The sequence below is a fragment of the Leucoraja erinacea genome, chromosome 16 (assembly GCF_028641065.1).
Source record: "Leucoraja erinacea ecotype New England chromosome 16, Leri_hhj_1, whole genome shotgun sequence".
In the NCBI taxonomy this organism is placed as follows: Eukaryota; Metazoa; Chordata; class Chondrichthyes; order Rajiformes; family Rajidae; genus Leucoraja; species Leucoraja erinaceus.
Window position 1 is genome coordinate 27,394,427 of NC_073392.1, and position 13,323 is coordinate 27,407,749.

Genomic DNA, 13,323 nt, shown 5'->3' on the forward strand with positions numbered 1-13,323 from the left:
GATCAGGAGTGGATTTTAAAATATATCACGGATGCGATTGATAAAGCTACACCCAATAGGGGAAAAAAACAAAGATGAAGGGATGGTAGATAAAAATGCTGGGGAAACTCAGCGGGTGAAGCAGCATCTATGGAGCGAGCTCATAGGTGCTGCCTCACCCGCTGAGTTTCTCCAGCATTTTTATCTACCTTCGACTTTTCCAACATCTGCAGTTCCTTCTTAAAGATGAAGGGATTGTACTTTCCACGTAAGTGACATCCCAAAAGGAAATGAATAAAACCTGCATGTTAAAATAAGTTATTCTGGGCTACATTTAACTGAAGTAAAACAGCCTCACCTCATTTGTTCTCGTTTCCCTCTGGATACCCAAACCATCAGAAGTAGATTATCTGACAGCAGAGCGTGGCCTGAGACATTAACTCCTCTACTCTCCAATAATACCGCCTTAAGGTTTTTCCAGCACTTTTTGCTTTTACTTGATTTCTAGTGTTTGCTTTCTTTAAAATGTGAGTTTAAAAACCTAAGGATTGTGAAGCACACTGTGACGAGCTTTAAGGCCTCAGCTTGCTCTGGGGAACACTCAGCTTGCTCTGGGGAACACGGTGGTGCAGCGGTAGAGTTGCTGCCTTATAGCACTAGAGACCCGGGTTCGATTCTGACTACAGGTGCTGTCTGTACAGAGTTTATACACTCTCCCCGTAACCTGCGTGGGTTTTCTCTGGGAGCTCTAGTTTCCTCCCACACTCAAAGATGTAATGGGTTTGTATGTCAATTGGCTTTGGTAAAATTGTAAATTGTCTCTGGTAAGTGTAGGATAGTGTTAGTGTGCTGGTTAACTTTCAGATGGAGATTTAGAAACGAAGAAGGAAAATTGGAAAATCATGCTGCCGCATGTCCCGCTTTTGTTTTGATTCTGGCACCCATGGGTCTCTGACTACAATGTAGGATAAGCAGAATACTGCCATCATTACAATTACCAATAACCCACAGGAACCGAAAAACCTCAGGACACTAACCTGCTGGTAACAATGATGACATCTTCAGCAATGGTAGACATTTCTTTAATCGTCAGGTAGCACATCCTTCGTAGAGTGGGCTGAATGAGACAGCGAGAAAATAAATGAGTAATTCATTGATGTTTTGTGCTTACAAGGTTCAGCGGTATTCACTTGAAAATTTGTATATGAAAATTATTCAGTACTCATACATCTCTCATTGAATTTATTTTGAAAATTTCATCTCGGAGAAAAGGCTGCATTTATCATCTTATTAGGAAGCGAGTCACATACAATAAATTGCTTTGCATCTCAGTACCTTTCACAAAGCCAAGCGCAGCAGCACTTTTGCATGCACGAATGGCTAAATGATGAGCAAGGCTGTTGAATGAGGCTCAATCTAGACTAATGCAGTTACCACCCTCCTCATCACCAAAGGCATGATTTTCCACACCCATCCCATATCCTGATCTAAAATACACCTTACTGATGTCTTAGTGCTAAATAATGGCAGTCGCTTCAAGGTCCACAGCAGGATGCCTTCTATCTGCCAAACGGGTTAACTGCAGCTCATTCCATTCCACTGAATTTGAATTGTTGAAGCCTCATTGCTTGCCAGCTGCTCCCTTGGCTCTGTAATAATCCACAAGGTATAAACAGAGAGAGAAAAAAAGGGTGAAGAAAGACACCCAAGACTTCCATGCAAGAAAGGTCCAAAAATGAATTGCTGGGCTAAAAAATATTTTTTTCTCATGCTATTTACTGATATGCAGAAGCACAATAATGGGGCTGTTAAATCGTACAACAATCAACATTGAGGAATTTCTACCCAATGCGGGAAAAGGATTCCAGCTGTGGAGCATTTTCAGATCCATAGGCCCAAGTAACTGTTCCTTCCTGACACGTTATCGTACATCTCAAAGTATTGCAGGAAAGGGTTTACACTTCCATTTTCACTGACTGTTTCACTTTTAGTCCAGCCCCCACCAGACATTACTTATACAATGAAACATCATATCTGAAATGTAAGAGTGTTTTTAACAATGCAGTGCAGCTTTTTTTTTTAAATGGAAGGGATAATAGGCATTTCTAACCCTGCAACATTTGGTGCCATTTGATCGGGGATTGTTTTGAAACATAGATGAGCAGCATCAATTTGCTCTTACTACGTTAAAGAGGACCATGCTGCCCGTTCACTGCCAAGGAATTCATTAAAGGCCAAAGTACAGAACAAAGACTGTATCTATGTATGATATATCTGACCTGTTTGGATAGCATGCAAAATAAAACTTTTCACTGTACCTTGGTACATGCAACAATAATAAACCTCAACCTAATTCAAAAACAGTGCGGTCAGAAACTTCCGTCAAGCCTCAAAATGGGTGATTGAAATTTAGAATGCATTTACTAGAAGTGTGAGAAATACAATCCAACAGAATAGTCGATTTTGACTTTTCCTTGAGCGGCGTCTGGAAAAGATACTTTGAGCACGTGTTAATTCTGGCCAAATTGCAGATGCCAGGACACTAAAATTGAGTAAAGGCTTCTGTGCTGCCAGGCCATTTGGTCAATTTAAATGTGCCTTTTGCAGAACTGGGACAAGCTGCAGAATGGCACCAGCTTGTCTGGAGCCCAGATAAGAGTTGCAGGGAAAGAATGGGACATCTGCAATTCTTACAATTAGGTGTAAATTACATGAAACGGATTGGGTGAATGCAAACCAGACATACACATTGTAAATATTGTTGCAAAGCTTTACTTTGCTAGATGTTGATTGGGTTAAGCATTGAGCCTTGTCTGGGTTTCTTGAATATCCAGGCACATGTTGCATATTTCATCTCTGTTAACTTGCATCTAGAAACTTCGTCAGATACATTGTATTAGTCACTGTATTATTGGGTTACGGAAATGTCTATTATGTACTGTGTTAATCGATGTCTGTCTTTGGACTGTAAAGAGACCACCTCCATGTGGTTCAGCCCCTCGGGGTTCTGGGACCTATAAAAGGTAGCTCCCACGAGGTCCTGTGTCAATCTTCTGGAAGAACGCTTGGGACTGTGTGACCTTGTAGAGTGTCTCTACTTGCACGAGGCTAGAAGGGCTTGGCCAGGCAGATACAAGGATCGAACCTGGTTAGGTATAGTAGTGGGGAACTGTTACTGCGTTTTTCCAAAATAATGTTTAGATGCCAAGTGCTTGACTCAGTATTTTATTGACTGAAACTAGACTGGGGGAAGCTTAGAACGAGCTATTTACACAAGGATATACTAATAGTAATAATACGGGTCAGGCAGCCCTAAAGAAATATACAGTTGCGAACTGTAAAGCTTGATGAGAATTTTTGGATAAAGGAGTGGGCAAGGAACTGGTGAACAGTCTGCCAGGGTTCAGGAGAAGGCAGTAGGGGGAGGAAAAATTAAAAGAGGGATGGGGGAGAGAAAGGGGAGGTCCAGGTTTATAGTTTGTAATAGAATTAATCTGATTAAATGTCAAGTGTTTACTGTCAAATGTCCTAGACAGAACAATTACATTCTTGTTGTATGAAATTCTTCGTATCGCAAGTGAAGTACATTCATCCATTTAGATGAAGCATGTTAATTTCCGCTTGCAGCACCCTTTCTCCAGGATAGTCACAAAAACAAGCACAGACTCAAAAGCATCAGAGCACCTCTGTAATACTGGCAACTAATACTTACATCATTTGACTGGAAGAGTTTGGTCATAGCAAAAAATGCTTCTGTAGCCTCCACAGAGCCCATGTGCTCTCCCTGTTAACAACATAAAAGCTTGAGTTACATTGCTTCCAATGACAGATTGCCCATGAACAGGATCACTGGGTGAACGTGCAAGATTTATGCACTCTGCAGTTACAGCACTACATAAAATACTCATTAGGTTAAATAAAAGATGGCATTTTACAAATATGCTCAGCCTGGTGGTATTTCCAACTACCGAGGAAAATCATTGTTTGTCAAATTCCAGGCTGCGTGTCGCTGCAGGAGTTTGGTAAAGTAGTTGGGATCTCTCGTTCATCTCAGTCTCACGCTCACTTGGAGGGGAAGGAGAATCACGAAGAGGAGCTTGTTCAAGGGGACAAATCACTCCATTTGCTCACTTCCAAGCGCAATTAATTACATCACTTTTCTTAGTTATCGCTATTTAAAATAAGAACAGAATGCTGGAGGTCAGGCAATATGCATTATTCAAAAACAAAGCTAAGGGTCTGGGAAACATGAAAGAAAAAAAATACTGTTAACTCTCAGCAAGTCAGGCAGCATCTGTAAAAAGGGCAATGATTCAATTAGATGACCAAAGCAAAATGAATGCTCGGCATCAACGTTAGAAAGCGGGGTGGAGTGCATAGCACAGTTTGCAGCAACAGTGCTGAAATGGAGAAGATCCAGAGCTTCAAGTTCCTCGGTATAAATATTACCAACAATTTATACCAACGACCTGGTCCTACCACACTGACATTACAGCGAAGAGAGCACACCGACGCCTCCTCTATTTCTCAGAAGACTAAGGAGATTTTTCTCATGTCTCCTTAAAATAATCATTCTTACCTAGTTTTTCTATAGGGGGGTGAAGGGGTAGGGTAATCCCTGTACCTGGTCGGAGAAAGTCATCCTATTCGGGATGCAGCGCTGTGGCCACACTTAGCTCCGACCCCGGCAACTCTACCCCTTTCCAGCGCGGCCCGCGGCCGGACGCCCCACAATTGCTCGGCGGCGTCGCAGTGCTGGGAAGACTACAAGCCTTACCGGGTTGCAGGGAGCTGAGGATCCCTTCCAATCGCTGGATTTCAATAGAGTTCCGGGGTTCCGCCGCCCCCAAGCCCCCACTCCACTACTCCCATCCAGCTACCTCACGAAAAAGGCGGCCACAGCGCTCCACATAAGACCCGGTAAGCATTGCCGCTCCCCACTGGTATACCACCTCAATCATTCTCGGAACGTCCTCCTTTTGGAGCCCTCTCCTGCCGGGGTCGGAGCTAAACCGGCGCCGCGCCCGCGGCCGGACGGAGATCCGCGAGGTTGGGAGTCGCCGAAAGCTTAGGGGACTAAGCAATAAAGTTTCCCCCTTCACCCCTACAAATTCATAAAAACTCCCTCAAAACTAACTTAACATTTATGCATGATTCTTTTATCAGCAGCTGCTTCATGAAATAAGGGTACCTACCCAACCTACCTAAAAATCTTCTACATCAAGTGTCTGCCAGGCTTTCGGATAAAAGGTTGTGTTTGTCATCATGAACACCTTCTCACTTTTATCAGACTATTCATGAAATAAGGGTGTAGACCCAACCTCCTAATCTACATCATTGATGCCACTGAACTTTGTTTTCATCGGCACCTTCTCCTTAGCTCCAATGCTGTACCATTTGCACCACCTGTTGTACTTGAACATAGATTGACTGTACCCATGCATGCCTGTATACTATGCAAAACAAAGCTGTTTCTCCACACATTATGATAACAAACCAATCTCTCCCAAAAAAAACATGGACAAGGATCTACTACAAAATGTGTTGGGGGTTCCTGAGTTATTGGTAAGATTATGGTTTCAAGACCCTACTATGGATAAGCTTTGCACAATCATCAATTGGCACGTTGTATTTCATTGGCAATGCAAGCAAGCCCCAACCAACATATCGAAAGCCTGGAATGTGAAAAGTTGGCTGCGCTGATATCTGTTTGCCTGCAGCAATTTTTACTTGATGAGACCACATTTTTCTCACCAACAATTAGAAACAAACAGAATAAAATCATTCAATGTGGAGTTCTACACTTGGTGAACAGTCCATCATCTCCGATTTATGAGCCTAGGCTGACAAGGTCAACTACAATCCTGTGTAACTAGTTTCTGCAGGAAGTGTTCAATCTAGATTAGTATGAGAATTTGGCAAAAGGCCATTACCTGAAAGCCCTCTCTCTTTATAGACTCCGCTAAACCGTCAATTGACAGAAAACATCAAATATGATCTCATCAATTGGCAAACGGGATTACAGGGTTGAATGTTTTAAATCCAATAATAAAAAGTTCAAAATGTATACATATTTCATTCCAATAATTTTCTTTCAATCAATCTAGAAGCGTTTGTAGCTTTTCTTTCAGCTTTTGTGGGTTAAAAATGTGAAATCCAACCAGCATGGCATTGCCGAGCAATATATCACTCTGCTTACAAATGCACAATGACGTCAACACTTTTACAATTCTCGATTTCTTCTTCCCCCAGCCCTCCAAACCACTGAGACCGCTGCACTCCAATTCTGTCCTCTTGACCATTTTCAACTTCCTGCATCTCCGTGGTAGGCATTGCTGAAAAATAATCTGTTGGGTAAATGCAAGAGGTGGTAGGCAGCTATGGTAGTACTGGCACTGGGTTCCAGAGAGTTACAATTGGTGTGGATCCAGAAATCATCAATGTAAACTCCTGTAGCGCACTTGTTGCAGGTCCCGTATGGTCTGTTAAATGAGCCAAAACGAGCTAATACAATTCATGCTGCAACAGCACCATCTATCGAGGACAAAATTATACTTGAGGAGTTTTCATTCATGGGATGCAGACAGCAGTGACAATGCCCAACAGTCATTGACAATTTATAATTACCCCTCAACGAGTGAGGCAGTTAAGAGTCTACCACATTAACCAGAGGAGTCAAGGACTGCGTTATTCCTTCCTTAATTACAATTCAATTTTAATGACAATATAGTGACCACTAACAAGGTTAGCATTTTTTGTTCACCTTAGTTATTTAAATCTATATCCTGCAATAGCCAAACTCATGTTGCTGGATCAACGATCGACTACTCCTCCTACTATTCCGGTAGCTTTGCTGTTATGACGCCACTATACTTACGAGATCATTAAAGGAAAGGGACATTAAAGGAGAGGAGGCATTCAAGGTATTTTCTCTACATCGTTGAGACCAAGAGTAGTCAAGGCAGCAGCTTCATTGAAAACAAATGCTCTGCCTGCCAGGTCCAGTGGGGACTTTCGGTTGCAAGCCACCTCAGTATCTCTTCCCATACTGACCTGTCTAGCTTCAGCATCCTCCAGTGCTAGAAGAGTAAGACCACACGCAAACTGGAAGAACAGAACCTTATATTTCACCTGGGTGGCTTACAGCCCAATGGCACGAACAATTAATTCTCCAATTTCAGGTCATCACCCGCCTTCTTCCAATCTACACAGGTCACCTTTCACATACACCTTTCTTTCCACTCCCCCCATCCAGTTCCTTCCTCCTCCTCGTCATCAACCAGCCGTAAGCTCTATCCATTTTGAGTATTCCATCTCCATATCACTCCTCCCTCTGGTTCAACAATTCACCTCTCACGTTCTTATCTAATGAGATTCCACCATCTGCACCCATTTGGTTTCTCAAAGGACCACTTCCAAACTTTGTGACCATCTCCACCCTTCTTCCCCCCCCCCACCTAACTCATCAGTCAAGTAACCCCTGTGATCAACCATCGCTTGCCAGCTCATCCCTCACCCCTTCCCTTCATCACTTCCACTAGTCATCTCCTCCACTACTCCATCTTGAAGAAGGGTGCCAACCCAAAACATCACCTGATTATTTCACTCCACTGTTGCTACCTGACCCAGAATTCCTCCAGCAGTTTGATTTTTTGCTCGTGATTCCTGCAGACACAGCCTTGCGTGTCTCTCCCCACACACATCTAAAGGGCAACTGCACACAAAGGTAATTATCAAGCCCAATTTACTGCAATCGTGTAATAAATTCAATCCTTTCAGCACGGGGTGAAATGTTCTGCTTTGGCCGTGTAAATGCTCTATGGTACAAGTTAATGCTAAATTTGTTGTGTCTACAAAGTCAATCTGTACCTCGACTCCAGTGATCAGATCTGGCCATCAGATACTAGGAAGACTTTTAATTTCAAGCATCATTTCCATTTTCTTCTAGAATCCTTATTTATTGAACAGATAACCATTTCTCCACATTTTATTTATGTGGCCAGTGCTCCCTACTATTTTTATATTTTGCTTATATTTTACATTTGACGGTAACCTCTACAAGAATTAAATTAAAAAAACAAACAGAACAAATGTTGATCATCTGATAAACAACCCAACAATTCCATGTAGGCACCAGTGGATGTCCTCTAGCTTGAGAGGCTTCACTGTACACTTGCAATCCTTCAAAATGTCATGACTTCTAAAAATTTCCTATATTGAAAAATAATCCTCACGTAGCATCGGATTAACAACAGCAAATGAGACGAATTTCAAATAAACTTTTAGGTGCTGTAGTTGACAAAGGCAATCAAGCTCTCTGTTTGACACCAAATCTGAGGTTCTTCAACTGAGCAAGCAGATGGAAGCTTGATTTAAAGCTTATTTAAAATATAGCAGCTCTAACAGTGCACCACTCTCTTGATACTGCGTCAGTGTTTGCCTAAATTAAAATCTTTGGATCAAGTCTCAATCTATGAACCTTCAGTCTTTGGTGCAAGACTGCCCCCTAGTGGGCTTTGGCAGACAATGACTAAATAAAATTGTCCACAGCTTTTTTCTACATGAATCACATTCCAGCTCATACCTCCACACTAGCTGACACCGAAATGGTAATGCTGGAAATAACAAGACTTCTGTGTTATCATTTTGCTGTTTTGACAGCCTGTATTTATAACTAAGCACATTGATCAGGCCTCAGCTGTCATTTCAGAACCTCTTTGGCAAGAACAGCAAAATGTTTGCAATAAAATACACAGTGTGCTGGAGAAACTCAGCGGGTCCGGCAGCATCTGTAGAGGAAGGCTTTCGGCCCGAAACGTTGCCTATTTCCTTCGCTCCATAGATGCTGCTGCACCCGCTGAGTTTCTCCAGCACTTTTGTCTAACATCGATAGGTGACGTTTAGGGTCAGGACTTTTCTTCAGACTGATTGTAGCAGCGGAGGGCAGGTGGGGGAAAGAAAGCAGAATGAGATGGGGAGGGACAAAACTTGGCATGTGATATGGGTGAAAAACGTGGACACGCAGGGAATGGAGGGATATGCATCATCTATTTTTCAATTTTCATTTTGTGGTTGCATCCCTTTGTCATAAATTGCCTCCCCAGGAAACTAAATGCTTCTTCAAATACCCTATCAATTCCTCTCTAGCTTAAAAACAATTCCCAAATAACAATAAACCCACAAGAATAGGTACAGTAGATCATTCAATCGTTCCATAAGATGAAGGCTGATCCGTCTTTCCCTTTGTGCTTTCTCACCATCAATCTCCTTACTGATTGGAAATCTATCTCTGCTTTAAATTTATTCGAGGATTCAACCTCCACAGTTTCGTGGGGCAAGGAATTCATATGACTCAATATCGCAAAAGGATCTGTTACATATTTCAGGGATTAAACTTCTTATTTATGCACCGGTAAATAGGGTGGATGGATTTAAGGAAAAGCCAACTAAACACACATGGGCGAGAGACACAAAATAATACATAAACAGAGAGAAAGGAAGTGGAGTGTAAGAGGATTCCAGCAATACAAAAATCAGCAAGGCAGCAATCGAGTCACATAGTCTGGTCTGCCCATTGATTCCGTGTAATTACAAACCATGCATAAACTGAATTTTGAAGCTATAAGAAGGTGTTGGGGAAAATGCTAATTGCCTTTCATGCTTGGATTTCATCTATGTACCATGCAGCAAAGGCAGACTAGCAGCACGTTAAGTGTACCATGTATAGAGTTTAGTGGGCGGCACAGCGGTAGTGTTACTTCCTTACAGTACCAGAGACCCGGTTTCGAACCTGACCAAGGGTGCTGTCTGTATGGTTTCTATGGTCTCACAGTGACCGTGTGGGTTTTCTCCGGATGCTCCACATTCTAAAGATGTGCAGGTTGGCAAGTTAATTGGCTTCTGTAAATTGTCCCTAATGTGAAGGATAGAACTAGTGTATGGGTGAACGTTGGTCAGTGCAGACTCAGTAGGTCAAGGGGCCTGTTATCACATGTATATCTAAACTAAAGTCTCATTAAAACCAGTCTGAAAATACGGTCTGACTAGAGCTATAACTAAGGACTTGCATTTCTATCATCACCACTTTTATAAACAGAAATTCCCTCAACAGAAAGTATTTGTTTTTTTCCCTGCAGTTTCAGCATCTACTATGTTGTACCTTCACATCACATTTCAGCTTTCTACCAAAAATGAACCTATGGATATGATGAGATCAGATACAAATTGCCCAAAAGATTAAACATTCAGAATATCAGTGTCCGTTTACATAGTTACGAAGAGTTGCCCAACCTGGTTAATTAGGTACAGGATCTTGGTCAAAATGTGAGCACATTTCCGAGGGTTGATAGGAGTCTCATTAAAAACTCGAGCCTAAAGAAAGAAGAGAGCAAAAATGATGTATTTGCATATCAAACAATTTTAACAAACCAAGAATTAGCACGCCAAATACCAGAGATTCAAGGCCATGATATATCAATATAAAGGCAAAAAGATACTACATCCAAGCAAGTTTTAATTTACTCTCCCCATTTTCTCGCTTGAGGTGACCAAACAAATACCGTGAAGAAATCTGACAAGACAGAAAGGGAGAAAGTGTATACATGGGGTTGGTGATGTGGGGAGAACTATGAGGTAAACCATAATATAGTGTAAATACATCCAGTAAGGATCGCTGACATAAAAAATCACTTACGGATTACTTTATAGAAGCAAGATAGAAGAAAAACATGCTAATATCACAATATGGTTTAAAGAAAGAAGGCTTCTTTGGAGCATTAACAGTGATAAGGATAATTTTGACTGCATAGTCAGTACTCTTCTTCATGTTCTCTGTAATTCAAACAGCCCGATAAAATTGAACAGCTCACTACATCTATATAAATAAAAGTCTCATCTTCACCACTTCCTGTCTGCGCTGTATATTGATTTTAGAAAAAAACGCTACCGTATATCGCTATGATTTTTGGCCATCTTACTCACAGTCCTCCGCTGAGGCAGGCCCGAGGTTTCTTACCATTTAATGAAAAATAAAAAAGTTACGAGTGTTTAAAAAAATCATGAGATCATCTTGGTCCTCTTGCCTGTCAATCATCACAATGAAGGTAACGCCCCTTCCTGGGGGGGGGCAGGACTATAAAACACCGGATGCCTGGACGTGAGTCAGTCAGGAAGATCGCGAGGGAGAGTCCACAACTGTGATTCTAAGCTGTGAACCAACTGAACTGTGAGTCTGCAATGTACTTGCAACAAATGATTTGTTAGCCCTTAATGACAATGCAATGAGTTGTTTGGTAATTTGGTGGCCTGCGCTCTGCCTGAAATGCTATGAAATTGGGTTTGGTGGCCTGCACTCTGCCTGAAATGCCATGAAATTGAGTTTGGTGGCCTGCACTCTGTTTGAAATGCTATGAAATTGAATTTGGTGGCTTGCACTCTGCTTGAAATGGAATTTCAAGGAATAGCCGTGAGTGAACTACCAGCCCACCAGCCCTGAGTGATTGAGCTGCCAGCCCACCAGGCCTGAGGGACTGAGCTGCCAGCCCACCAGGCACGAGGGACTGAGCTGCCACCCGCCAGGCCTGAGTGGCTGAGCTGTCAGCCCAAGAATCCATTTGGCCCACAATGTCCATACTAGCCCTCTGGAAAACAGTCCCTACAGCCCATAACACCCATACTAGTGCTTCAGAAAGAACCCCCCGCTCACTGGCCACCAATATTAGAATTGGTGGAAAGGTGGAATATTGCGTTGGGGGACCAGCCCTCCCATGTGAACATGGGACCCAACGGGTCCCACTTAGTCTAGTTATTTCATAATGCAGTTTAAAGTAAATCAATGGAAAATTAAAGTATTTTTCCTTCTAATACATTAGTTGGATTTTTGTCCAAGCAGCACATCTAAAGTATTATGTCCATTATTGGCATTGGCTTAAAAAAACAAAAAAAACCAGATCATTTAATTTACAATTTAAATTCCACAGCTGCTGTGATGATATTTGAACTGATATCTCCAGCTCATTAGTCCACTGACAATCACAACACAATAAATCCTCCACAGGATGTGCAGCAGCTCACCCTGGGTCCCTGTAATTGAATCAGCTCGTGAGTTCTTGCCGCATGTGAACCTCAACGACCATCTGTCTGCCACTTTCCACTGTTTATTTCATCTCCTCCTGTTGCTCCAATCAACCTGCTCCAGGAAAGCCGTGACAACTAACTAAAAGTGAAGGCAAATGTATCCAGGATAACTAGCTTCCATCCCTATTCTGTGTATTTTGAGATGAGTAATGATGCTAACATAGATCTACAGAACAGGAGGGGCAGGAGGGAGCGTTGTTTGGGACAGATTATCCATGATTGGCAGCAAAGACTCGAACAGCCAGGTAACTTACCTCTGCGCCTATTTTCTTGTGCTGCGTTCCCCTCTGCCCTCTATTTTGGAATTATGTGTGCTCCTGGTGGACTTGAGGTTCGCAGCACCAAACTAAATTGCTTCTCCACCTCTTTGAGCAATCCTTGACCATGAATCTCAGGAGTCAGTGATGTTTCATATTTTCATGGAGACCTTGTGCATATCCTTGAATTTTTTTTCAGTTTACCTGCTATTGCCGTGACAGAGCATGGAATAGAATGCCCATTTCAGAAGTCAGGTATCGGACATGTAAATCATGTTCTTTGCCCTATAGAGCAGTGGAAATGTAATTCAGTGCTAGGTATGTTGGACTGGGAGTAGATGCTGACCTTGGTTCACTTATCTTGCTTGTGGACTTGGAAGGTTTTGTTGTTATAGAGCACTAGTGATAGCTTTGCAATGCTGTGAAGTTTCTGCTGTGGGTTGGCCAAGGCATGGAATCCACAAGAGGGCAGAAATCTCTGCTACCCAGCATACCATGAGCCCTGCACTGAGTCAGGGGTTTTAATCTTCGAGCTAATCTTTTCCTGGGGGGAGGGGCGCAGCATGGCGGCACATCAGTAGAGTTGCTGCCTTACAACGCCAGAGACCTTGGTTCGATCCGAACTATGGGTGACGTCTGTATGGAGTTTGTACATTCTCCCCACGACCGCATAGGTTTTCTCTGGGTACTCCCATATTTCAGACGTACAGGTTTGTAGGTTAATTGGCTTTGGTAAAATTATAAATTGTATATTGCGTAGATTAGTGCTAGTGTATGGGGATTGCTTATCGGCGCGGACTCAAAGAGCTGCGGGGCCTGTATCTCTAAACTAAACTCAGAGGAGAAAGAGTGCAGCAACATGATCTCCACATATTATCATCATACCTTCATGTACGTCATTGACCCTGGCTGGATTTACTTCCGATGTTGGTAAATATTGCTACAAATGTTG

The 13,323-nt window shown here is 42.4% G+C and overlaps 1 protein-coding gene across 1 annotated transcript in view; it reads right to left on the reverse strand.

The window, feature by feature from the left end:
• The window catches only part of LOC129704690 (coatomer subunit gamma-1), a 68,024-nt gene that overhangs the window by 46,452 nt on the left and 8,249 nt on the right, over positions 1–13,323 (reverse strand). The window contains exons 3-5 of the mRNA XM_055647984.1: positions 10,270–10,350; positions 3,692–3,763; positions 1,017–1,096 (exon numbers count right to left, since the gene is read on the reverse strand). Of these exons, the coding sequence (XP_055503959.1) occupies positions 1,017–1,096; positions 3,692–3,763; positions 10,270–10,350 (233 nt within the window). The remainder of the gene's footprint in view (positions 1–1,016; positions 1,097–3,691; positions 3,764–10,269; positions 10,351–13,323) is intronic.